At 47.6% G+C, this 26679-nt stretch overlaps 1 protein-coding gene across 1 annotated transcript; it reads left to right on the top strand.

The window, feature by feature from the left end:
- The first annotated feature begins 3240 nt into the window (after positions 1-3240).
- Positions 3241-26355, top strand: USP31 (ubiquitin specific peptidase 31). Its single transcript, XM_075565631.1, has 16 exons — positions 3241-4029; positions 12351-12476; positions 13203-13291; positions 13752-13844; positions 15223-15358; positions 15654-15798; positions 16846-17014; positions 17159-17270; positions 17429-17523; positions 18053-18130; positions 18686-18815; positions 19910-20029; positions 20725-20950; positions 21693-21851; positions 22217-22369; positions 23042-26355. Exons 1-16 carry the CDS (start codon positions 3463-3465, stop codon positions 24454-24456), a joined length of 3813 nt encoding a protein of 1270 aa, XP_075421746.1. The 5' UTR covers positions 3241-3462; the 3' UTR covers positions 24457-26355.
- Positions 26356-26679: the final 324 nt, after the last annotated feature.

Below are 26679 nucleotides of genomic sequence, written 5' to 3'. Positions count from 1 at the left end.
GACTGCAGAGATAACGATCAGTAAACACAGGCACAGAATAGTCTGGGTGTCTGCACTTACTGATATATTCGCTAATTTCACAGACTTGTAAGAGGATGATTCCATTAAAGTCTATTTCAGACCAACTAGTGTGGGTGGGAGGATGAGTAAATGAGGCATATAATTTATTGCACCTCTGCCCTGCACACACAGGCTAGGAAGCCCATCCATTCATTATCTGTTTGAGGAGCCTTTAATTGCCCTGACAACTCTCAATGCTTTCCTGTGAGTCTCAATAATTTGAAGTCTGACTTTTAGGTATCCTAATCTTGTGGGCACTTATATTCTATATAAAGTGCATTTATTTTTATTCTTAAATCAAGCCTCCTAATAACCCAGGCTCATGGCTACTGTTGAACACAGACCCAGAGTCATTCCTACCAAACATTGTGGCCAAGCGCTTACTCCCTCACCTGCTATCTTTGTATCTCAGAAGATACCAGTTAGATTGTAAGCTCCCCAGGGCAGGGATTTCCTTTTCTATTGTCTGATTATGTTTTTTGCACTTATTGCATTATAATTCCCCGCATTGCCTCTTTTTGGATAGCGAGAGGCCGGTTTAAAAATTTGACGCCCTTAGGCACTTATCTAATTGCCGCCCTGGACTCCTGCTCTTGCAGCGGCCCAACACTTTTTCATGACAACGGGATGCCATCTGACGTCCCGTTGTCATGGAAACGCGTTGCCATAGGACGCCGCGATGCATCAGGAGGAAGTAAGAGACCTTAACGGAGGCTTCATGCTCTCCACGGCAATGAGTTTAACTGTTATGGGAAAGAGAGCGGGGCCTCTGTAACCTGCAACACCGACCCCCGAAATTTGCCCTCCCCCCAATGTTGCCGCCCTAAGTCTGGGTCTAGTAGGCCTATGCCTAAATACAGGCCTGGTATAGCGCTGAGCACACTGTGGATGCTATATAAAAAAAGATATACATACATAGGCTACAAGTGTGACAGCGCCAATAGGTTGCTTAAGCATGGAAAGCCCTATTAAAGTCAATGGGGCTTTCCTTTCCTTCTGCCCCCCGGGTAGGAGAAAGGGCCATAGACTTCAATAGCGTCTCAGGGATAAAAGTCATTACTTTTACATAAAAATGTAACTTTTTGTTAATGCTCCCAACATCAGAGAGTTAGGAGAGATGTTCAAATGAATACATTTTGACAGAAGAAATACAACTTATAATCGAGATGTTTTAGGAAACACATTTAAAAAAAGAAATTGACAGGGGATAGACGGGCTCAACTTTTAGGAGAGCAAGATGGCGATTCTTGGTATAGAAAGGTCCCTTCCGATTCAGATATAATTCAAATACAAGAATCAGTATTTCTGAGACTGTATAGGAAAGATAACATGGGAAAATGATGCAAAGATAATTATATTTATTGTACGCAATGGAAAGATACGTGCTGACCCCTCTCCCCACCCCCTTCACACACTGCAAACAACATTTATAGATGTGACCTTCCCTGCCCCGGCTTCCTAGGGAGGTGACATCGGGGTGGTGTGGATGTGGCAGTAGAACAAAGTGGCGTGGAGCGCAGAAAAATGGAAAAAAAAGAGAACTGGAAGCAGGATCAAAAGCGAAAAAAATAAAAATGTAATAACACATGGTGCCCGTACAAAAACTGAAGAAAAACTCTGACGTTTTTCACGCCCTGCCTGGCGCTTTATCAAAGAGGGTGGGAAACGCGTCTGACGTCATCTTTTGGCGAGCCGCGGGTGTTTTTGATAGCCAGTCGTTCTCCGTGCCTATCGGGTTGGAAGCAGGTTGCGGACGGCATTCGTGAGTTGTATCGCTCTCTCATACTTATTGTAAGTGTGGGTAGTGTGTTGTTTTTAATTTTATTAAAGTGTAGTTACGTATTACACCAGGCTGTGTCCTATTTCCCTTTTCACTGGTTACCGCTGTCATCGGTGTGTCGTGAGTTCAACAACTTCATAAGGGGAACCATCTCGTCAGACCACGTGGGGTCCGTGGAAACCGGGGTGAAGACGTGGCACAAGCACAGATTCTCTCCCCTGAACAAGCAAGATATTATCTTGTAAGTAGGGTTTTTTATGTTCTAGTTAGGGGTCCTTGCCATTTATACTGCGCAATTGGTGTCTTTTGTTTTTGTGTATTCCCAGAAACATTTTGGAGGTCTTCCATAAGGACACCCCCTCCCATTCGGAACTCTCTTGGTTGCTCCATCTACCTATCCGGACTGTCTCATATTACAGGACTGTCTTTTGGACTATGGTATCTTGGACACTTTATTCACTAGCGCCGGGGACACTTATTTTGTATGTTCATTTTGTAAAGTATTATTGTTTTACTACAGTGTTGTGTATTATTCATATATGTTCCTGCATGGGGTTATCCCACATAGTTAGGATCCCGTGCAGGTGGAGGCGCTGTCACCTATCGAATCAGGTACACCCTAAGCTCCCAGCGGCGGAGGTTCAGGCCTCCTGTTAGCCACAGGTAAAGCAACACACACACCGTAGACGCCTTATCTCGCAGGGGGTGGGGGAAAGTGCGTTACATACGCAAGAATTGTTTATGAAGATTTGCACTGATACTGGAAATATTGTACATTGTATTTTGGTGTACTGAATATATGTTGAAAAATGGAAAATTAATCAATTTTTTTTTAATTCCACTTTTTTTGTTCAAACACGAGAAAACAAAACATGGGTGCACCGAAGATCTTCAGAGTATCAAATAGCTGCAGAACTCAAATAACTGCACCCCCACACATGGGGAGGGTATTTATCTGTGTGGGTCTAATGGCTGCAAAACTGGGGAGAAAAGGGCATTTGTCACAGACTGAAATCCAATTAAAATGAGTGCGACTTTCGTTTATAAATCTGGTGCTGTTTCTTTTCTTTTTGTCTTCGTTTTTCTGGTAGAAGATTAGACAGATAGACAGACACAGACATATACAGACAGACAGGCAGGCAGGCAGGCAGACCGGCAGACCGACACACACAATTGATTTGGAGTATCAGTGAATTTATAGGCTTCAGTGCAGCCTTTTAGATAAAAAAGAAAAAAGAAAATCACTGCTCCTTGGTCCCTGGGAGGTGACACCTTTGCTGGGAGCTGTCATGTTGCTTCCTGGCATCCCTTGCCCTGTCACCATGGCGATGACGCAGGACCTCCCTCGGCCCTTTTGCCCATAACCAAGATGGCGACCCCACACCCTTGCTACAGCGCGCCTTTCCCACCTGCCCTTAGCTAAGATGGCGGCCCCACACCCTGCAACAGCCCTGCGCGTCCCGGCTGCGTTCCACCGTGTGCACCCCCGGAGCGGAAGTGATTGAGGAGAACCCGCCCTCCCCAGCTTTGCCGGTGTCTCCTTCCCCCCACCGGGGTCCTGTCACCCCCCCCCATAGCGGCCTCAGCGGGAGGGGGATGCTCCGCTCCCCGGGGCCGCCCTCATGTCGCAGGTGTCGGGTCCCCCCGCTGCCTCCCCGGCGGCCGGCGGCGGGAAGAAGGCGGCTTCCTCCGGGAAGAAGCTGTTCTGGCGGCGGGGAGGTTTCATGAGCCGCTTCCTCCGGACTCTCAGCACCTTATCTCACCTCAGCACCGAGCAGGAAGCCGAGGCAGCCCGGGCCAAACCGGTAACTCCCCCCCGTGGGGACCCGGCGGCGGCCCAGCCACCAGCTGAGGGGGGCAGCAGCCCGGCGGCGGCTGCCCCCTCCTCCCTCCCCCTCCCGCCGCCGGGCAGCCCACCGGCCCCCGGCCTGTCCGGCCTGAAGAACCACGGGAACACCTGCTTCATGAACGCCGTGCTGCAGTGCCTCAGTAACACCGACCTGTTCGCAGAGTTCCTGGGCCTGGAGCAGTACAAGGAAGGGGAGGGCGGAGGCAGCCCCGGGGAGAACCCCAGCCCGCTGCCCAGTCCCGGGCCGCAGGACCGCGGGGAGGTGACGGAGCAGCTGGCCCAGCTGCTGAGATCCCTATGGACACTGGAGTATACCCCGCAGCACAGCCGGGAGTTTAAGGTGAGGGGAGCAAGGGGGGACTTGACCCCTCTGTTGAGGGGGGGGGGGGGGTTGGACTGGTCTCTGAAAGGAATGCCAGGGGAGACTTGACCCCTCTGCTTTGGGGGATGCTGGAGGGCTGGTCCCTCTGAGAGGAATGCTTCGGTGGACTTGGTCCCTCTGCTGTGGGAGATGCTGGGGACAGGGGGAGATTGGTCCTCCTCTGCTGTGGGGGACCTGGGACAGGGGGGGGGGGGCGGCACTGCTCCTATGGGGACGCTACAGGCAATGCCAACTTTGTCTGCTGCCCCCCTTTGTGGCTAACTACCGAAGCAGCCCCCCTACTCTTTACCCTTTTGCACAGTAATGTGTTGAAGACCCCTTTGGCAGTGACTAGCTTGTTCTGGAGGCCAGTTCCCTCGCTGAGGCAGCATCCAGAGACTGCCAAGTCTATGCCTGGTACTGGGTGACAGGCCCCACACTAAGGCTGGTGTTGGGGTGCAGTGAGCCTTTGTTATTTTTCTTTATAGCCGCTGGTGCAATACAATATAAAGAATCAAAGCTCTTTATCCTGTCAGTGCTTATCTGGACAAAGCCTTTCTGGTAGATGTCACATTGTCTTATCTTGTAAGCAAACATTGATTTTGACAGCACTGGTAACTATGCTGAAAATCTGTTAGCCCTGAAACTATTGAATAACACTCATTGAATAACACTGCTCCTGTATACTGTCATGTGCTTGATCTGGGAGTGAGGGAGCTAGCCACTTGACATGGTGCTGGGACAATCTTCCCAAATCTTCAATTTCCCTGCATCTGCACAAAGAAGCATTGCAGAAATTTGCTACATTTGCTGTATTACTTGCGGATAGTAATGCTACAAAAAAAATAATAGATCTCTGCAGTGCAACCTTTTTCAAAACATAACCCAAACAAATGCATACTTCTTAAACATACTGTTCTTCTTTAGATCAGGAGTACTCAACTCCAGTCCTCAAGCCCACTCAACAGGTCAGGTTTTCAGTTTATCCCTGCTTCAGCACAGGTGGCTCAGTCTTGAGGGTGCTTGAGGACTGGAGTTGAGGACCCCTGCTTTATATCATTCTCTAAAAACGTTTGGGATGGCTCATAAAAAGGCACATGTTGCAACACAAGCAAAACCAGAAAGACATGCTTAGTTTTTTTGAATAATTGTGATTGTTGCCCCTAAATAGTCTATAACTACCAATAAGAGACCTTCTTCTGTGTGTTGGACATTACACATCGGTGTGCATTTTTATCTACAAAGCTGTTTAAATCCATATTTGTCTTTGAGATGTATCCTGGCTTTTGACAAGCAATCCCTGTAAAAAAAAAACAAGAAAAAAGACCTAAGACTCTTAACTGCTAAATCCCAAAAGAATTATGTTGTGGAGGGCCCTATAGTTCTGGGCAACTAATCAATATGGCAGTGACATCTGCTTTTATAGCAAATAGGAGGGAATTTGCTATAAGAAACCTTTATAAAATTGGGAAGTGTGTATGAAAACCCTTTTTGAACTCCAGGTGTAGTCAGAAAGATGATAGAATTGGTGCAGAAAAGACACATCTTAGCTTTGCGAATCTGGATTAACTCTTCTCAGAAAAGTGTATATTTGATTGGCTTGACTGGTATACTTGAAAGTTTTCAAGCTGCATTTGTACGGGTCCTTTTTAAATTCCAATGAAATATTTATGCTTGGCAATATTTAACATTTTCTGGCAAACAGTTTCCGAATTCTCCATCAATTCTGTCACATCTTAAGAGTGGTCTAGTGTAGAAACAATATTGGTCCTATCATAAACAAATTCCCTTTGTAACTAATAATACCTATTAATTACATTTTTTTTATTGTTGTGTGTACATGAGCTTTAGAAAGTTCTTAAAGGATTTCCTCATTGTAGTCATAGGAAATCTCCCTCTTTGAAATTCAGTCTCGCTCATTGATAATATTGCAGATTTAAGTCTTCCTTTATTGGAGTTTTTGAACCTGGAAAGCATTACAATCAGGTCTGAGTAGTTTGGCTTTTATTAGTATTTGCTGTCCTACTACGTGGGGAGCATTCACTAAGTCACCTATACCTACCATCTTTGTAATACAGTACGTACATACATTGGACTATTTAGTCGTACATGAATATAGAATATTAGACAGAGTGCAGTAAACAGGGATCTCAGGGATATTTCTTCATCAAGCATTACAGTCAGTAAGATATTGCTCTGGCACTGCTTTTTCTATTTACCTAATACTCCGGGGTTGTCTGTCTGCAGCAGTTCTACAATGGTATGTGTGATTGTAGAACAGGCCTGCACAACTCGTAAAGTGAGAACTGCTCCAAGGAAAAAAAAATGGGCCGCAAGGGTAAAACCATCATCATCATCTCTCCTCCAGCACCCCTCATCATCATCCTCATATCTCCCCAAGCACCCGTCATCATCATCCTCATAATCTCCCCCAGAACCCCTCACTATCAACCTTTGCGATACTCCCCATCTATCTCTCATACCCCCATCTCTCCCCCTCACCCACACACACAATATTCCTCCTCACCCACACACACACACACAATACTCCCCCTCCACATCAAACACACAATACCCCCCTACACACCACACATCCCTCTACCCCCCTGCACCTCACACATCCCTCTCCCCCCCTGCACCTCACACATCCCTCTCCCCCCCTGCACCTCACACATCCCTCTCCCCCCTGCACCTCACACACCCCTCTCACCCCCTGCACCTCTCACACCCCTCTCACCCCCTGCACCTCTCACACCCCTCTCACCCCCTGCACCTCTCACATCACTCTCCCCCCCCCTGCACCTCTCACATCACTCTCACCCCTGCACCTCTCACATCACTCTCCCCCCCTGCACCTCTCACATCACTCTCCCCCCCTGCACCTCTCACATCACTCTCCCCCCCTGCACCTCTCGCATCACTCTCCCCCCCCTGCACCTCTCGCATCACTCTCCCCCCCCTGCACCTCTCGCATCACTCTCCCCCCCTGCACCTCTCGCATCACTCTCCCCCCCTGCACCTCTCGCATCACTCTCCCCCCCTGCACCTCTCACATCACTCTCCCCCCCTGCACCTCTCACATCACTCTCCCCCCCCTGCACCTCTCACATCACACTCTACCCCCCCTGCACCTCTCACATCACTCTCTCCCCCCCCTGCACCTTTCACATCACTCTCTCCCCCCCCCTGCACCTCTCACATCACTCTCCCCCCCTGCACCTCTCACATCACTCTCCCCCCCCTGCACCTCTCATCACTCTCCCCCCCCTGCACCTCTCACATCACTCCCCCCTTCCTGCACCTCTCACATCACTCTCCCCCCTTCCTGCACCTCTCACATCACTCTCCCCCCTCCCTGCACCTCTCACATCACTCTCCCCCCTCCCTGCACCTCACACATCACTCTCCCCCCTCCCTGCACCTCACACATAACTCCCCTGCCCCTGCACCGCACACATCCCTCTCCCCCCCCTGCACCTCACACATCCCTCTCCCCCCCTGCACCTCACACATCACTCTCCCCCCCCTGCACCTCAAATCACCCCTGTACCTTGCCCCCCTGTACCTCACCTTCCCCCCTGCACCTCACCTCACGGCGGCAGAGCAGTCAGGACTAGCACAGCGGGCACAGGAAGTGTCACACGCATAGAGCGTGCAGTCCTGAAAGCAGGCTCGCGGGCGGGAGAGGAGGGGGCTCGCGGGAGGGGGAGCGGGGGCTCGCGGGCGGGAGAGGAGGGGGAGCGCAGGCTCGCGGGCGGGCGGGAGAGGAGGGGGAGCGCTAGCTCGCGGGCGGGAGAGGAGGAGGAGCATGGGCTCGACAGGGTGGGGAGAGGGGGCGGGATGAAAGCGGGCTCGCGTGGGGGAGAGCGGGCTCAGGAGGGAGGCGGACGGGAAAGCCACCGCTGGCCGCAAAATGAGTGCAGACGGCCCGCATGTGGCCCGCGGGCCGCGTGTTGTGCAGGCCTGTGGTAGAACATTGGCGCTGATGTTTAGAAGGAAGCCTCAGAGAGCGCCATCTTTAATAATACTCGCCAAAAATGTTTAGTTTTTTTTCCATTTGAAAGCAAAAAGTATTTGACCTCTACACCAAAGAGGCGTACTGTATGCTTACGTGGAAATCACATTTTTCTCTTTGCGCTACTTGTATAAGAAAATGCATGCATCATTCCACCCGTAGTTCCCCTCTGTTTAAACCCATGTCTTATTTAGATTCTGATAGTGTGAGGTCGTAAGCTTTTTAAAGCCCTTAGCTGTCGACACAGATCATTTACACAACAATCAACATAAATTCTTCTCAACAGGCAGACGTGAGAGAGCAGAATTTGTTTAGCATTTATGTGAGGGCTCAATGCCTTGTAAAATCACAGGAAGTATAAAGTATTTCAGAATTATTACTTCATCTGTCACGATTACAATAGATACAATTTATGATCTGCACAGATCCCTATAAAAATGATTTCACAAAACTTTGAACACCGTGTCAGGTATAGGTGTGTATTATGATATGGGTGCGGTCCCCTCTCCTCTAGGCATTACTGAAACGGAGACTACAGTTCCACACCTTAACTTGGTCTTAAAATGTGAAAGTACGCACTACACTATTGTATTTAGTTGTGGGGTGAGAACCACAATTCTCAATCGGACCCATTTAATATTGTTTAGGTTCCTCCTCTTACCTTCTTATAGCCTTTACATTCACAGCGATGTTCTCCGGCTGGGTGAATATACTCTTATTTGGAAGAGATAAATTAACTTGTGTGGAAAATATTGATGCCCCTATTTACTAAGCTGTGCCAATTCTTAAGAACCGGTTTCGGTACCGGAAGACTCCCTGCAGCCCATTCTGTATTTAGAGGTTCCCAGACTTCTCTGTAGGACTGTAAGAACAGACCGTGTTTTTCGATATCTGTGTTTCCCATTTCCACTCGTGGCTTTTACTGTATTCATGTTTGCAAACGCATTGGTCATCCCTAAATCCTGGTTTTACTGGTGGAGGAGAATTTGAATGAAACCAATAGTAAGTGAGGAGGATTATAATGCTTTAGAGCAAGGGGGCGCGAGATGTATTTATTTTTTATTTGGGGGGGTGGGGGTGCACGGCGCTTGCAGAGGCCCCGCGGTCTTTTCCAACGCATTTAAATAAAATGCAGGGGGACCGCGCGAGGCCTCTTCAACTTCACTTACCGGGACTCAGTCGGCTTCGGCAACGCGGCATCAAATGATGCCGTGAGGTCAAGTGACATCACATGACCCTGCAGTGTCATTTGACGCTTCAGATCATGCAAGGGTGATACAAGCAGTGGGGGAGAGCAGGCAGGGGGCACAAGGGAAAAAGTTTGCGCACCCCTGCTTTAGACAGATACAAAATACTACTTTAGCACCTCATATTATCTAGTTAAATCTTCCCTCTAAACAGCTGTATTTTGAGGGAGAGAGATAAAAAAGAGCACACATTCTCTTGTCTAACGAGGGCCTAAATTAGCAGAAGACAATTAGTTTACAAAAAGAAATGTAGAATCTAGTATATGAAGTTATTCACTTTAGTTCTGAGCCAAATAAAACAAATATAATTTCATATATTCATGTAGTTGACTTTCCTATTATTGTCCCTTGGTTTGCGACCTTTTTCCCCTTGTGTATTGATAGTGTTGCCCAACATCGGTGGTGTAATGTAAGGGTCGCGTTAGCATTTCCCTCTTGCTTAGCATTCAGAAGTGCGACAATGAGAACATTGGATATCAAACTTATTGTTGTATCATCATCATCATCATCTTTTATTGATTGGCACCACTCACGATGAAGCTGTATAGTACATCTTCACAAGGCTACAAGTGTATCTGATTGGGATTAAAACAGTCTCGATTTGTTCAAGTTCTTCAAAACTAGATTGTCTGGAAATCTCCTTTTTTTGATTATTGTAATGAGTTTCAACAGGGTGGTGACCTCTGCCAGAAATAGCAATGCTTTCTGGGTAATAATACAGTATCTTGCGACTCCACTTTCACGTGTCAGCAGGATTGTAGCTCTGTTCCAACAAAACTGAATCTATCCACTATTTCAGGGATGGCCAGCTCCAGTCCTCAACAGGCCAGGTTCAAGGGTATCCCTGCGTCAGCACAGGTGGCTTTGTCAACAATTGAGCCACCTTTGCTGAAGCAGGGATATCCTTAAAACCTGACCTGTTGGTGGCCCTAGAGGACTGAAGTTAGCCATTCCTACACGATTTATAATATATCACAATGTCTAAGGAATGCCACTCTTTCCTTGCTTGCGTTTCACACCCAAGAAAGTGGTTTCTTTGGTAAGTTTAAATGAATTGCAGCTTTTTTTTTTACATTCATTTTACAGCTACCTCCGTATTGTGCACAGCTACAGCCTGCCAGGTGTTTAACCCTCAATTATCAGCTATGCTTTAATTGGGAAAGAAACATTTTTTTCTCTGTACTATTAGGGGAAAAAATCCAATTGCACGTAAAGGTCTCCAGAAATTTCCAGTCTGCAACATAATAAAATAACGTTTAGAATGTGTGTAGCGCACATAATTATATTGAATTATTGCGAATATGGCGGTCTCCTTGGGGTAAGTGTATTGCTGCTTTCACGATGGTGTGTTCCTCTCGTCTTCGTGCTGTGTTTCTGTGGAAGCGAATGGCTTTCGAAGCCGAACAAGTGGGCCTTCTTATGTATAGACTTTTAAAGTGGGGGGAAAAAGAAGGTATGAACTATGTATAATTGTGTTTTAAGCTAATTTTTGCAATGGAGAATACACCTTGTGGCTACAATTATAAAATAAAAGCTTTTGGTGGCCAATTGATATTGTCATCAAGCAGTAATTTATTAACACACAAAAAAGCATTGCAACGCTAAACATGTAAGTGCTAACAAAATAGGCCAGTGGGATGTTTTTGTTGCTGAGAGCATTGGCTGTGAAGGACATGGCAACTGCAGTAGAAAGCACTTTATTTCTATAAAGGCTGAAAACCACCAATTAGGCCTTCAGACACACCCGCCCCGTGTTTTCATGCCAGCACAGCAGAGCTGGGTAGAACAGTTGTTACCAAGGAAACAGTAATGGGGTCCATTTAAGATTCCCCCTGGTCTGTTCTATATCTTGCACCCCCAGCTATTCATTTCAACCCAAAGCCACGGGGGAAAATGTCATTAAAGCCCTTTCACTATAATTTGTACTCGTGCAAAATGTCCGTTTTACAGCCGTACATGGTCTTCGGCCGAGTTCAGGGTGGCTGCTACGGACACTTGCGTCCGTGCGCGCCTCCCCGCGTGCTCCTGCAGCTTGGCAATCTGTGCCCAGGCTGCAGGAGTTGTGGCGGGGCGAACGTGTCACAGAGCTGGTTCGTTGAACCAGCTCACGTGATGCGACTGCCGCCCCACATATAATTTCGGGTTGTAGCGGCAAAGTGTAGCAGCGTCATCGCTGCACTTTGCCGCCAGTGGAGTTTTCGGTTTGAACACTCCCTCCGAACAACCCGAACTTGCGACGGACGTGCGCGCGCACATCGCGTAGCAGCCACCCTGAAATCGGCCTGATGCGGATGTGCTACACTGTTCACTTATCAGCAGCTCTAGGATAATAGTGGAACGATTTCTTAAGTTTAAAGTAAACCCCCTTCACAAAAAGTAAACTCCTGAAGAGCGTCACCACCTTATACAGAACTCGCTCACTGCTGCAGGGACCTGCAGAATCTTTTTCTAGTACACCATTCTCTGCTAGGACCTGCATCGTATCATTCTGCTCACTTTCTCTTTCTGTGGGAACTGCAGAGTATTAAGCCTTGTTACCCCTGGCACTGGGGACTGCAGACCATTGCTCCGTTGCCAGCATTGCCACTTGCTAAGTTGGCTTCTTAAACATCTCCCTTGCCTAAAGCACTTGCAGAGCATTCATTTAAAGCTTAAACATGATATGAAGTGGCTTTGTACTATGAAAACGATATATATACATTTCACATGGTGTTTTTGGGACAATACTTGTAGGCAGAGGGCTGTGTGGTGCCAAGTGATCTATCGAGTTACAGGGTGCAGGAGATTAATTTTAAAGGTGCCAAAAGATTACACATCCTATGCTTCATAGAAACAATAGCTGATAACAAAGGACATTACAAGATGCAGGTAATGGCACTTAGATTATTAAAGTGTGCACATTACTTGAAGGACATTTTTGCATAAATAAATACAATTTTATTAAGATCTCATCGACTTAATCGAATGCATGTTGTTGCCATGAATAAATGTGACGTGATCACTCGGAAACAAACGGAACCTGCTTTTCCTTTCCATAGTCAATTGTGTCCAAGAATGCTCTCCAGTACCGTGGCACCTCCCAGCACGATGCCCAGGAGTTCCTTCTCTGGCTGCTAGACCGCGTGCACGAGGACCTGAACAGTGTCGTCAAATACAAACCTAGGGTGAGTAGCACAACCCTCTTCTACCGAGCCCCTGCTAAGCCCATCTTTAAAGCCAGTGTATTGTGTACGTTAATGTGCCACGGCAAAGCTTTGTCGCTGCTGATTACATGGGTGTTGTAGGATTGGGGGGCTCAACTCCAGTCCTGAAGACCTCCCCCATCCCAACAGGTAAAAGAAGTTATGTTAAAAACGACTGTACTCGGGGCATTAGTGTAAGAAATGCATTACATAAAATAGTGTGCAGCATCAGTGCAAGTTCAATGTAATTCTCCGTTGTTTGTTTTTCTTTTGAGCCCTGACCTTTTTGTTGCATTGCGCTGGCGCCCAGGGACCCGCTGCCTGTGTCCCGTTTACAGGACATAAGCTGAAATGCTGTTTTAATGCAGAACTTGCAGTGGGAAGCTGTTCTAGGTCATTGATCGCGGTGGAACAACTAGACTTCGTACATTAAGCAAGGTGCAAGTTTATTAATGACTCGGATGAAAAACATGTAACAGACATATATATTTCAATAATAGAAAAAAAACATTCCTCAGTGTTGCTGCTCCAGTGAAGAGTAGTAACAGAGGGACAGTGAGTAGGCGGTATGATCCAATAAAAGGTATCATACTCCCTCTCCCTCCTTTGGAAGACGTTGAAGAAATTACCAACACGGCGACCCACCCATCTTTGCTTACTAGTGTCCGGTGTCAGGCATCCGGTGGCTGACATACACTTATTTTGCAGCCTCCGTTGGAAGAGGACCTGACCGGAGAAGGGCCGACTTTCCCGTTGAGTGGAACCTTTGTTCAAGAACTCTTCCAAGCTCAGTACAGGTAACCCGTCTATACTCCGGCAACTGATGTAGGAGTCCTGTTTGAGTCTGCTTGCTCTTTATTCCCTTCCTGCAACATATTACTGAACAGGGCTTCTCATCCCAGTGTATTGCTTGCTTCTAAACCGGGGTGGCCAACTCCAGTCCTCAAGGGCCACCAACAGGTCAGGTTTTAAGGATATTCCTGGTTCCGCACAGGTGGCTCAGTCAATGACTGAGCCACCTGTGCTGAAGCAGGGATATCCTTAAAACCTGACTTGTTGGTGGCCCATAAGGACTGAAGTTGGCCACTGTTGCTCTATCACTTAAAAAAGATAATATACCTCACTCTTAACTATAACAACTTTCTGTCTCCGTACTTTTTTCCTTTTTAAGGACCCCCTTTCCTCCCAGGATTTTCTCTTGCCGTTGTCTGTCTAGCTTCTGATGCTGTGTCTGTTGGCGTAATTCTTCCCTCGTAGGTCCTCCCTGACGTGTCCTCATTGTCAGAAACAGAGTAACACCTTTGACCCTTTCCTCTGCATCTCCTTGCCCATCCCTTTGCCTCACACACGGTAAGAACACGCCACAAAGATTAACCCACTCACTCCGTTACTTATTCTGTATCGTGATGTTCATACAACCCGTAGGAACTAGGTGTGCTGGAAGTATTTTATGAAGTATTGAGTTTTCCGGTATGTCTGCATCAAGGGTGCCATCAATGATCTATGTACAGGCATACCCCGCATTAACGTACGCAATGGGTCCAGATCATGTATGTAAAGCGAAAATGTACTTAAAGTGGAGCACGACCTTTTTCCCACTTATGGATGCATGTACTGTACGGCAATCGTCATATACGTACATAACTGATGTAAATAACGCATTTGTAACAGGCTCTATAGTCTCCCCGCTTGCGCACAGCTTCGGTACAGACAGGGAGCCGGTATTGCTGTTCAGGACGTGCTGAAAGGCGCATGCGTGAGCTGCCGTTTGCCTATTGGGCGATATGTCCTTACTCGCAAGTGTACTTAGTGAGTGTCCTTAAACCGGGGTATGTCTGTATAAAAGAAAAACAAGTTTTAAGAACACGGGTTAGATTTTAAGGAAGCTGTTTATGGTTCTAATGTGAATCTTTCCTTTTTTGTGTAAGCGCTCTGTCAAAACCCAACAATTTTTCTGTCAGTCTATAAAATGGTTCTAGTTTTTCGTTTTCACAGGATGTAGTGGTTGAGTGTTCTATTGATTTTTTTTTTTTTGTCATTTATTATAAAACCTATTTTTGGAGCAATTTCAATGCTATTCATAAGCTACCTTGAGGTGACGACAGTTGAACACTGCTTAAAAAGCAGGCTTGCATGTCACCGATTCGAGTATGTTATGTCAAATTGTGATTGTAATTCTTCCTCAGTAATAGGATATAAAGTGGCAGATTGCTATATGAAGTCGTATACTCGAATAACCTATTCGGGCTCTATCCTGGCGGCAACTTTCCTTTCTTCCCACCCTTTAAAAGTGACCGATATGCAGTGCTGCTTGAAATGAGGCACTGAGGGGAAAAGTGTATAGATCAACAGAAGGGGTGTGTGCAGTATAGAATAATAAGTATAACTTTATTTCATATAGCGCTTCCCTACCAATGGTGCTCAGCGCTTCAGTATTGCAGTATAGCACGCAGCCCATAGGATTGTTACAGGCACAGTCCCTGCCCAGGTGAGCTTGCAATCTGTTTTTGATGCCTGATGAAAAGGGAGATAGTGAGTCTCCCAAGGTCACAAGGAGCTGGCACACGGAATTGAACCAGGCGCCCCTGATTCATACTCGGTGCCCTTGTTTACAGTCAGTCTTTACTCACTGAGCCACTAAGGGTTAATGTTGGGGCTGTGTAATCTTTAGAACATCAAGCCTCCGGTCTGTCACCTGTGATCTCATTCTCTTCTCCCTGCCACACAGGCCTCTCTACGTGACCGCGGTTTACCAGGGGAAATGCTCGCACTGCATGCGCATCGGTGTTGCCGTACCTCTCTCTGGCAATGTGGGCAGGCTAAGAGAAGCTATCTCCATGGAGACCAAAATCCCCATAGCGCAGGCAAGTGTGAGCTCCGCTACAGTATGTGTTGCCTCCCATCATAGCAGTGTCTGCTTCCCACACATCAAGGACTGTACTGCGCAGCTTCCATTAAACCCGTACACCTTCTCCATGTGATGGTCATTATTACTTGAACAACTTTTGTGGAATATCACAGATCTGTTTGTGTAACATGGTTATTGGAGAATGTTATGCTAGAGATGTGTAGTATGTCTATCCTGAGGTCATTTATGTGCCTCTGTGCCTCTGATCTCCCGGGGTTGCTCTTAGTCTCTCGTCTTCTCTCTCTCTCCAGATAGTAATCACTGAAATGTATTTTGATGGGTTCCATCGCTCCTTCTCTGACACAGATGACTTGGATGCCATCCACGAAAGTGACTGCATATTTGCCTTTGAGACTCCAGAAATGTTCCCGTCTGAAGGAATTGTAACCCAGAGAGGTAAAGCGGTTACCCTCTTTTATATTGTTTCTCCTTTAGGAAGTTGACACATCTGTTCACTCTCGCACACAAACTGCGGCTTTGTTTGTTGGCCTTTTCCTCTTTCAACTGCTTACCTGTCATAGGAGCGATGACTCAGGCACACCCAATGTGTACATCAAAAATGGGCACATAAGATTGTTTTGAGGCAGTAGATCTCACATCGGGAGAGGTGGTAATCTGGCTGTCTTCCTTCGGAACTCCCTCAGTCAGACCGCGTTGGACGGCGTCTGACGTCACATCCGTTGCGGGCTGAACAGCTTCCGGTTGGACGGGAGAAGGGGCAGATGCATGGCACGGCAGTCTTTTCACCTCCGGAACGAGAGCAACTGCTTGCGATGTTGAAGCTCTACGCGTTTCGCTGAACTAACGTCAGCTTCCTCAGGAGCAATATTGAAGTGATATTGCTCCTGAGCAAGCTGTTAGTTCAGCGAAATGATGTACACATTGGGTGTGCCTGAATCATCGCTCTCTTCATACCCTGGATGTCTATTGCTGTTTACAAGGGAACCTGTACAATTCCCTGTTAAGGTTGAGAATCTTTCTATTTCACCTTACACCTAGCTTTATTTGTTCACTACATATTTATTGATTATTTTTGTTGTCTAGCGCCGTTCTGAATCACTTGGGTTTATAATACCTGTCATAGGAGCCAGCAATGTAGTGGGGTCCCCTTTAGCAGCAAACGGTGTTGCAATGTGTGGCAGCAAAAAGGTTAAAGATGTGGAGCTTGCATGTTAATTCTTTAATTGGAAATGTCTGCAACACATCGCCCTCCAGAGCATTGCAATCTGATCAAGCTGTGATCATTTCCTGTATCATCCTTCAGCAACTCCAACTACCTGTTGGAGGTAATGTATTGTCTTACAATGCTCTCCAGATCTGTGTAACTGAAAATGGGTCAAAGGAACACACTGTAGCATGGAAAGAGGCATTGACGTAACGCGGCAGTTAAACCGTTAACTCTTGCGGGTGGTTTTACGCAAATTCCTGTTCCGTGTCATACAGGAGTCTGCGTGAATAACAACCAGAACTATATGAGAAATGGGACAGAGCCAAGGCGATCTCCACTCTACTCGCCCGGCTCTGTGCGGCTTCCTGCAAACAGGTCTGCATGCAGCGAACGGATCGTAGTGCTGGTGTGTAACCGAGCCTACAGCGGGCAGCATGGCAAGAGGTACGCATTATATACAAGCGGCCACCCTGTGAGGATAGGGAAGGCTCCACTTCAGTGATCCTTTGCCACTGGAAAGCACACTGAAGATTCCAAACACAGGAGCCAGGGGCGTGTACATTCTAAACTCCATGGTCCTTTCCCCAGGTTTGGGCAGCCATTTGTTCTGTACTTGGAGAGGAGTATCACATGGGACATACTGCAGAAGGAAATCCTGGAGAAGATGCAATACTCCTTGCGCCCCTCTGTGTGTGTTCAGGTGGGTGCTACTGTCTAGTGCATGCACTAACATACCTAATGCATTTGTAGGTTACAGTGTGGCCGTCCTAATGGGAGAATTGTATGTGCTTGCTATTATGTTTCACTGTTGGAAGACCTACCCGTAGTAATGAGCCATTTTGTTCTGCTCTTCTGTAGGTCTGTCCATTCAGCCTGCGAGTAGTGACTGCTGTGGGGATAACTTACCTTTTACCTCAGGAAGAACAACCTCTGTGTCACCCCACTGTGGAAAGGTAAAACCTGTCACCACACCCCCACACCAGTCTGCACCCACACCCCCACACCAGTCTGCACCCACAGTTATTACTCACCTTTTACTATAATTATGTCCCAGAAATTAATACTTGGACAATGATTGCTGGCTTTTAAATGGCATATTGCAGTTGAAGGTTATGCCTTGCTGTTTTTAATAATTTAAAGATAAGCTCAGTCTCTTCCCTGGAAGACAGGCATGCGATGTTTTTTTGCATTGCTGTGTATAGAAGTCACACCTTGCACTGAAAGTATATGGATCCTGCATTAACATCTGAGTAATAATAGATTGGAGCCTCTGATTTAGGTTTTCATTTTTAATCCTTCGAAATCATAATAACCGTAAAAAAAAACCATGAGTTCATGCTGTATGTTTGCTCTTTTAAAAGGTATATGAGCCGCAACAGGCAGGAAACTGAGATCCTTACCCAGCCTGTCTCGTGCCCAGGAATATGTGATAATGTTGCAACAATAAAAGTTTAACAACATAACTTTGTGGGTTCAAACCAGGGCTCTGAAATCCTGTGGTCCTGGAGGGACCGCTCACGTAAAGATGGTGGTGGAATGGGACAGAGAGACCAAGGAATAGTGAGTATATAAACACCCACAATATAAATTAATGGGGTACGGCAGGGGAGGCCAATTCCAGTCCTCAAGACTCCCCCTTCCCCCTCTCCCCAAACAGGTCTGAAGCAAGGATATCCTGAGCCACCCATGCTCAAGCATAATAATGGGCACCATTGTTCAATATTATGGGTTATTAGCCTTGAGGGAGAAATGTCGGGCTCTGAAAAATATATTCAGATTATTAGTTATAACACTACATTATTCTCTATATGTAGACCTGCACATACTTTTTGAACTTTTAATCTTGCATACTCACATATTTTATCCGTTGACGGAAAAGATTTTCATTTATACATTTGCCCGCTTTCTTCAGTGTGTTTTTAAAGGTGTGCAAGAGAGTTGCACATGCAGCACTGGGCTTTCTATTAGATCTTCAGTGATGAGTCGGAAACATCTGGGTTGTGCAGAAGGGTTTTGTGAATGAAGTAACCTTTTCCTAGTGCCATTGTGTGTTGAAGTGTTCAAGAATAAGCAGATACAGTTTATTCGTCTTCAAACTGTGCTTCTCTCCCGCAGCCTCTTTGGGAGCACGGAAGAAGACTACGTCCCGGACTCTGAAAGTGTGCGTGTGCAGCGGGAGCTGCATTACCAGCCGCAGTGCTGCAGTCTCTCCCAGTGCTTTCAGCTGTATACCAAAGAGGAGCAGGTAGGGGCAAGATGCCCATGCAGCTGTGCCCATCTCACCCTCTCTATGGCACTGCACAACCTTTTTACTAGGACGTCTCAGCTGTGCTTAGGCAGCATAACCATGCCAGTTAGGGATTTCATCCACCTTTGTCACCATAGTCTAAGTGGGGGCTTTAGAGCCAAAGAAATGATATAATGAATCCCTTCACCCAGACCATGTTAGGACAGATTGCAAAATCTGCCATCAAGTAAATTCCAACTTATTTGATATTTAAGCAAGTGTTAGAGACTGCACTGCTGTGGTAACTGGGTTTAAAAAGCTGTGCAAATCAAGATGCATCTCTTGCTAAATGGCCCACGTATCTGTTCACTGAATGATCAAGAGACTGATCCCTTAATGCTCTACACCTGGGATGCTCAACTCCAGTCCTCAAGCCCCCCTCAACAGGTCGGGTTTTTAGGATATCTCAGCTTCAGCACAGGTAGCTCAATAAGGGAAGCAGGGACTGATTGCACCACCTGCGCTGAAGCAGGGATATCCTGAAGACTTGTGGGGGTGGGGGGTAGCGGGGGAAGCTTGAGGACTACAGTTGAGCCCCCCTGCTTTACACTTCTCACACAGAAGGAAAGCAAGTTGTGTGAATACAGTACTGGGCTTTTCTGATATGTGGATAGACGTGTTATGAAAACTGTAATACTCCTATGTGGCAATGGAAATAACATGCTGATGGCCATGCCACCTTCCTGGAGATCAGTTTGCAGTCCAGCACCTGGAGAGCCGCCTTGCTTTGGCTCAAGGATAGAGCGACTGCTAAAATCGAATCAATGCTAAAAATGTATGGATCATTGGCACTGCATCCTTCATTTTGAAGTTAATACAGTGAGTTCAGGTATTACACAGTAAAGAAAAGGAAGTGCACTGTAGATCACAAGGTATAGCAGGCCTTGGAGTTAATAACATGTTGCTTTAATCACTTGACCTGGTGATCGCCGTGTAAATGGTTATTTCTTCAGGTCTTCCGTGCATACTTGAGGCTCCACTGGTAGGGTTGTTATCTGTGCTGTGTATTACGCTTGTATGTGTGTCCTCCTGACTGCGCTGCTTGTTTACAGCTGGCTCCTGGCAATGCCTGGCGCTGCCCTCACTGCAAACAGCTTCAACAGGGCAGCATTAAACTCAGCCTGTGGACCCTTCCCGATGTGCTTATCCTGCACCTGAAGAGGTTCCGACAGGTAAGAGAATGCAGACCCTTCATAGTGTCGCACCACTAACACGACTACTGCTTAAAACACCTGCAGACCATTGCACCACTAATCTCTTTACTGCCAGAAAGCCGTGGACTGCTTTTTGCTTGGACAGCGCTGAAGAACAATACCCCATTACTGCTGCTCCATTAACCAGTGCACAGCAGCATTGAAATAATGCATACTGCTCTCTGATTTGCCAGATGATTCCTCTTCTCTTCGCCTTGTGCTCATTCCTTGAATAGTGCAGCAGGCATCACAGTAGGAGGAGGGTTTGTATGTGTCTCTCGCTCATATTTATTGAGCTGTGCTAACGTTGGCCGCCTTGCATCGGATTGAGACAAATGGACCGAACGCTGCCTTAAGGCTTAACACCAGCTAGTCAATCTGGCCCTCAATATATTGCAGGCGGTCACTACACCATGACCTTGTTCTATAGCTGAACTATGCGATATTGCCTTTCTGTGTGTAGGGTGGAGTTAAGGCCCGAGTGATCTTCCTTAGCCCCTTAAATCCTAACCCCTTCAGTGCATTGCAGGCTCCTCAATCCCTGAATGGGTTCACAGTTGGGTATTTTGATTCCGTTGCTTGTTCTGGGGGGGTGACTGTGCACATGGGGTGCTTGCTGTGTGGCAGCCCATGTGTGAGATCCTGTCTGAGAAGGTGACTTTCTTTGCACACAGGATGGGGATCGGCGGGTCAAGTTGCAGAACATGGTCCGTTTCCCGTTGATGGGGCTGGATATGACACCTCATGTAGTGAAGCGCAGTCAAAGCAGCTGGAGCCTCCCCTCGCACTGGTCGCCGTGGAGACGGCCATATGGCATGGGCCGTGACCCAGAGGATTTCATCTATGACCTTTATGCGCTCTGCAATCATCATGGGACCATGCAGGGTGGTCACTATACAGGTACATGTGAAATTAAGGCAAGCAATACGTAGCTCTCCAATGGGTGGGCAGGCAAGCCATGTTACAGCTTACGGGGAATGGGTCAATATAGAGCTAGTCCTTAAGGAGTATACACGACTCTCCTTGGGAGAGGATCCAGAGTACGTATACACTATACCAAAGTGGCCAACTCCAGTCCTTAAGGGCCACCAACAGGTCAGGTTTTCAGGATATCCCTGCTTCAGCACAAGTGGCTCAGTCTTTGACTGCACCATGACGATTTTAGTTGGCCATCCCTGCTCTATACAAATAAATTGATGGAACCGGTTACATAGGCAGATTCTCTGAGACAAGGTTGGTTGGCAGCAAACGGCTATTGAAGGGAATAGCAGACTACAGCTGTCCTGAAGCTGAGATATAATATAAAGATTTGAGTAAGGGGAGAGTGAAGGGCAATGTGACTCTACCTTCAGGTTTTAACAAACAGCTCTGCCAAGGGGATGAGGAAGTCTCTGTACAGCCACATCTGAGGGAGAGGGGTGAATTATTACACAGACTAAGCAAGAGGAGAGTGATACTATACACATTGTCCAAAAGAATCCCTGCTCGGCTCTCTCTCAATCTTAATTGAGTACAAAAGGGTGGGGGGAGGTGCAGATAAGGGAATACACAGTGTCTACCAAACGGATACAAAATGCCCTTTTATATCTGCACCCCCAAAGGAAGATCTGATGTGTAACCTCCACTTGTCCCTTTGTTTCAGCATACTGCAAGAACTCTATGGATGGCCTGTGGTACTGCTTCGATGATAGCGAGGTACAACCGCTGCCGGAGGACGAGGTGTGCAAGCAAACGGCTTACATCCTCTTCTACCAGCGACGGGCCGCCGTTCCATCCTGGTCAGCAAACAGCTCCGTGGCAGGTACTGCGCTCCCTGGAGGACCTCCTTCAGTGGCACGGCAGTGTGTGGCAGTGTGAAGCGTTGTCATGGTTTTTGTGGCGTTCCGTACAATGTATCGGCGCTACAGAATGTTACCTCCACTCTTGAATAGGGCAGCACTGTGGCTTCTCAGTCTTGCAGGTTCAGCACTTGATTTTCAAGCTTTTCACATCTACTCGCGCATGCTTTTCAGCTACATACGGATATAACTGCAGTGCCACAGGAAGGAAAAGTATTAAGGGAGAAACACTGTACAAGTCATGTCAACATGAAATGTTTATTTTGAAATTGGCTGGGGGGGAGCAGGTGATGCTGTAAATGTAGTTCTTAATCCCTGTGTTTCTCAGGCTCCACTAGCTCGTCGCTCTGTGATCATTGGGTTACCCGGCTCCCCGGCAGCAGGCAGCCCAGCATCGCATCCGCGGCCTCGTCCCGACGCACTTCACTCGCGTCGTTGGCGGAATCCGTAGAACTGACCGGGGAGAGAAGCGAGGATGATGGTGAGAGATGCCTTGTAGTGTTTTGAGCAGAGGGCTTAAAAGATGCGTTTTGTATCTGAAAATATCGGTTCAGGTGGCACTTTATTTAAATAATATGTGCTGCTGATAATACAAAGTCTTGCTCTTCCTAAACCTCTGAAGTATCACTGAGCGCACACACATTGAGAAATCCTTCATAACTGTATTTCAAGTAGTTGTGTAATTTGCCCTTTACAATTCTCAACTGACAGCTCAATTTCTACTGAAACAGGGAGAAGTGCTTTTAAAAGCAGACTGCTGCATGGTCCCAATAAAAAAGCAGTAATATTTTCTGCCACATTTTGCAGGCGACTGCTGAATTGCTGTCATCTTTTAACTCGAGGCATTTCTGTTGCAAGTGAAACAAAGATTGTTACACCAAAGCAGGTAGAAATTAAACCTGAATGTAAGAAGTCTATTCCCTTAAATTTATCGGGTGTTACTATGACTTGAGCTAAATTGCTCAACCCTGCTGTTATCTAGCCACGGTCATACAATCTTTACTCTTCTGTACTTTAATTAGCAGTACAGGAATGTTCTGTATCCAGTTTTTTCTCTATTTAGGCGTTGTAGCTGCATACAGGTTCTAACTTGTCTGATGACTCTACTTGTGCCCTGTTGTCTCCTCCTTTCCCGTGATACCTCCCCCTGCAGGTGGCTTCTCCTCCCGTCCATTTGTTCGCAGTGTCCAACGGCAGAGCACACCCGGACGGTCCTCTGTGACCAGCCCCCTTGTTGCCAATGAAAATGGTTTCCGCCCCACTTGGTCGCTATCGGCAAAACTCCACCTGCGGTCAGTGACTTCCTGCCGTCACCCGTCCGACTCTCCCATCCACGGCTCGCCCCTCAGCAAGATCGGGGAGACGGCAGATGACCGCGTGTCCACTTCTTGCTTCGGAAGCCTTCGCAATCTGTCGGGCAGCTTCCACGAGCACAGCGAGGCGGGGAGACGCGAGCATCGAGCAGCGGTTCGGGCGCCGCTGGCCATAGCGGAGGGTGTAACTCAGGGAGAGCCGGCGGCCAAGAAAGCAGTTCCCGCTGAGCTGTTTGGAAAGGGCGCTGCAGAGCTTGTGTGCAGGAACCCGCTGCTGGATCCTCTGGATAACAACAACCACATCGCTTTTGTAGATCAGAGCGACTCTGTCACCTCCTCCCCAGTGAGAGAGAGCCACCCCCAGAGTGAGGAAATGGTTGGGAAGATGTCAGCGACCAGCAAGGGAGCAGTGGAGCAGGAGAAGGCCGCACGGGTACCAGAGAAGGAGCCTCCTGCTCCCACCTCTGCTGCATCTGGCAGCGCTGGAAAGCTTTGCTCAAAGAGCAAAAGGAGTGACGTGAAAGTACCTATACGCCGTGTATCCACCCAGCACAAGAAAGAGACCGGGAGAGTTCAGGATGCTCCCTCCTCTGCCTCTCAGCAGAAACAAAAAACGGCAAGTCCTGCAATTAACAGCACACCATCCCCAGCCCCCAAGAAGCCAGCCCAGTCTGCAAAGGCCACTTCCGTCTCTACCTCGTCCAGTAAGCACCGGGCTGCCGAGAAGAGTCTTAGCAGGGAGGGATCCAAGGTAAGCCTGGGCTCAGACAAAGCCTCAGCATCTAAAGCCGGCAGCAGTACCCGGACCCCACAGGCCAAGACGAGTGAGCCCCCAGAGGATAGTCGGACAGTTCGAAGCTCGTCCATGGCAAGTCTCCGAGCCCCTCACAGTGGAGCTCGCTCCAGCCTAAAGCGGGACAGCAAGTCTGAGGACAAAGGGCTCAGTTTCTTCAAGTCTGCTCTAAGGCAGAAGGAGAGCCGGCGTTCAGCGGATCTGGGGAAGACCAGCTTATTGTCCAAGAAACCCACAGGAACCAAGAGCTCAAGCCAGGAAAAACCAGAGACTACTTCCTCATCTCAAGCTGTGGAGGTGGCTCCCAGCCCAAACAAACATTCTGTCTTACCCTCCTCACACAAAGCCAAGTCTTCCCCAGGCGAAAGACCAGTCCAGCCATCTCCCACCGGCAAAAAGACTGCTGAGAAATACCTGAAAAGGTTTCCCTCCACCGCAAAGCCATCTTCCAAAGCTCAGTGACCAAGGGTGCAGGGGCAGCTTGTCCCTGCTTACAGGAGTTTTTGGCAGAGCACACACTTGCAGATCTCGGCATTTTGTATCTGGGTAGGGGTTTTCTCACTTATGCTTGCCGCATGAAAGTTGGCTCTTGTTGCATTAAGAAAAACAATTTCTCTGCTGGTTGCAGTGTGCTGAGCAGGCCTCGCCAGCAGAAAAGGACGATATCACACAGCCAGTCCTGCTGACACACTCCTGCTTGTTCCAAGTCATGCGAGAAGCGGGGAGGGGAGAACGTTTCTCCTCTGCCTACAGCCGGGGTGGCCAACTCCAGTCCTCAAGGGCCACCAACAGGTCAGGTATTGGGGGTATCTCTACTTCAGCACAGGTGGCTCAGTCATTGACAGCCACTGATTTAGTTGCCTGTGCTGAAGCAGGGTTATCCTTAAGACCTGATCTGTTGTTGGCCCTTGAAGGCTGGAGTGGGTCACCCCTGGCCTACAGAATGCTGCCTTTTTTCTTTCTTTACCAAAGCCCACCTGTGAGACTAGCCCAGAAGACTTGGAAGGGAGTGTGTTTCTTTTCCAAAATGCTCCCTATCTCTTTGCCTTGGGTCAGAGATCCCCCTGTGGCTTTCAAATACATAGCAAGTATGGCATGAGACCACATCCCAAAGTGGTGACACAGGAAGGTACAGCTTAGGAGGCTGAACACTGACATGAACATTTCAATACATTCCCACCTGTGCTGTATGTCTTAGAGGCATGGCTGGTCCCCTTCCCATTATACTCCTGTTAAATCCTGTGTGCAATGGGGAGGCAAAAGTAGTGGTCGACATGTCTGTGCCAAGCATGTCCTGCTGTGTGCACCGCATTGTGTCCCCTCTTCTGTGTACTTGCACCTATTTTTAGCCATGTAGTCACAGAGTTGACCCTTCTCTGATTCAACTAGCCCTTGAAATAACAGGCACTATAAACCTTTTCCTATACTGGGCTCTTTAGTCATAGAGAAGGCAGGCATAGTTTAGCTGATCTCTTACCCCTTGGTGTGGCAACCTATATAGCACTGCTTGAGTCCTTAATCACACAACGGGTAGCTGTGGCAGCCCATGTCACCCTTTTCTTCCTCACCCGCCTAGCCTTACAAGTGACCATCTTTTGTTTTGCCCCTTCCCTTACCTTAAAGAAGCAAAGCCATCTCCCGCAGCTCTGTGGCCGGGGGCAGTAGTACCTGCTCCGTGGATAGAGCGAAATTGATGTCCTTGGTCACAGGAGTTGTTTGGAGTTGACACACTTTCAGAGCTCTGCGTTGTGTACCTTGAGGGAGGGAGTTTCGGCCTTGCCTTGGATGTCTATCACCATTCCCTTTGTGTATTGTCTAGCATTCTGACACTCCTCTATATATCTTGAGCTGCCCATCTTTTTAATGGTCGAGCCCTTGAGATGAGTCACTATATTCATGCTGCCATTCCATATGGGAACTATCCCATGGGAACTATATCTGCTTTAGACATTGCATAGTAGCTGTACTGGAAGGGTGACGATTCTCGTATAACTGCTGATTGGGATAAGATGGGATGCCCTGTGTCCGTGTATAGCATTACATGGCTATGTGGGATATATAACCGTTTAACAGGCTGAGAGATCCCAGGCTCTAGCAAATGTATTCATTTCATATACCTGCTCTCCGCCGTGCTGCTCTAGTCTCTGTGGATCCAACTAGTGCCCAGACATGCCTTGTCTTGGGGGCTACAATTTTTGGTGCTCAAGGAGTAAAAACTGCATAAATCAGGATGTAAAAAAAAGTGGGTGATCGTACCGCCAGGGCACAGGGGTGCTCAACTCCAGTCTTCAAGCGCGCCCCACCCCCCTTTCCCAAACAGGTTAGGCTTTTTGGATATCCCTGCTTCAGCACAGGTGGATCAGTCTTTCTCTGAGCCACCTGTGCTGAAGCAGGGATATCCTAAAAACCTGTCCAGTTGGGGGGGGGGGGGCGGGGGGGGCTTGAGGAATGGATTGGAGCACCCCTGTCCTAGGGGATTGCTTAATTCCTTTGAAATCAATCATTCAAATACCGAATAAAGGCAGCTGCACGTCGCGGTTAGTGAAACAAAAACAGCTCATTACTGGCATTATATTCACAATATAATATAAATAATACATGTTGTTGCTTCACTAGCCTTAAGTGATGCTGCCTTTATTTGGTATAGATTTGGGGGGCATTTTTGAATACTTCTCATATATATAT

Source organism: Ascaphus truei, chromosome 11 (genome assembly GCF_040206685.1).
Source record: "Ascaphus truei isolate aAscTru1 chromosome 11, aAscTru1.hap1, whole genome shotgun sequence".
NCBI classification, from domain to species: domain Eukaryota; kingdom Metazoa; phylum Chordata; class Amphibia; order Anura; family Ascaphidae; genus Ascaphus; species Ascaphus truei.
The sequence above is the reverse complement of the archived record's forward strand: the minus strand, read 5'-3'. Positions and strand labels throughout refer to the sequence as shown.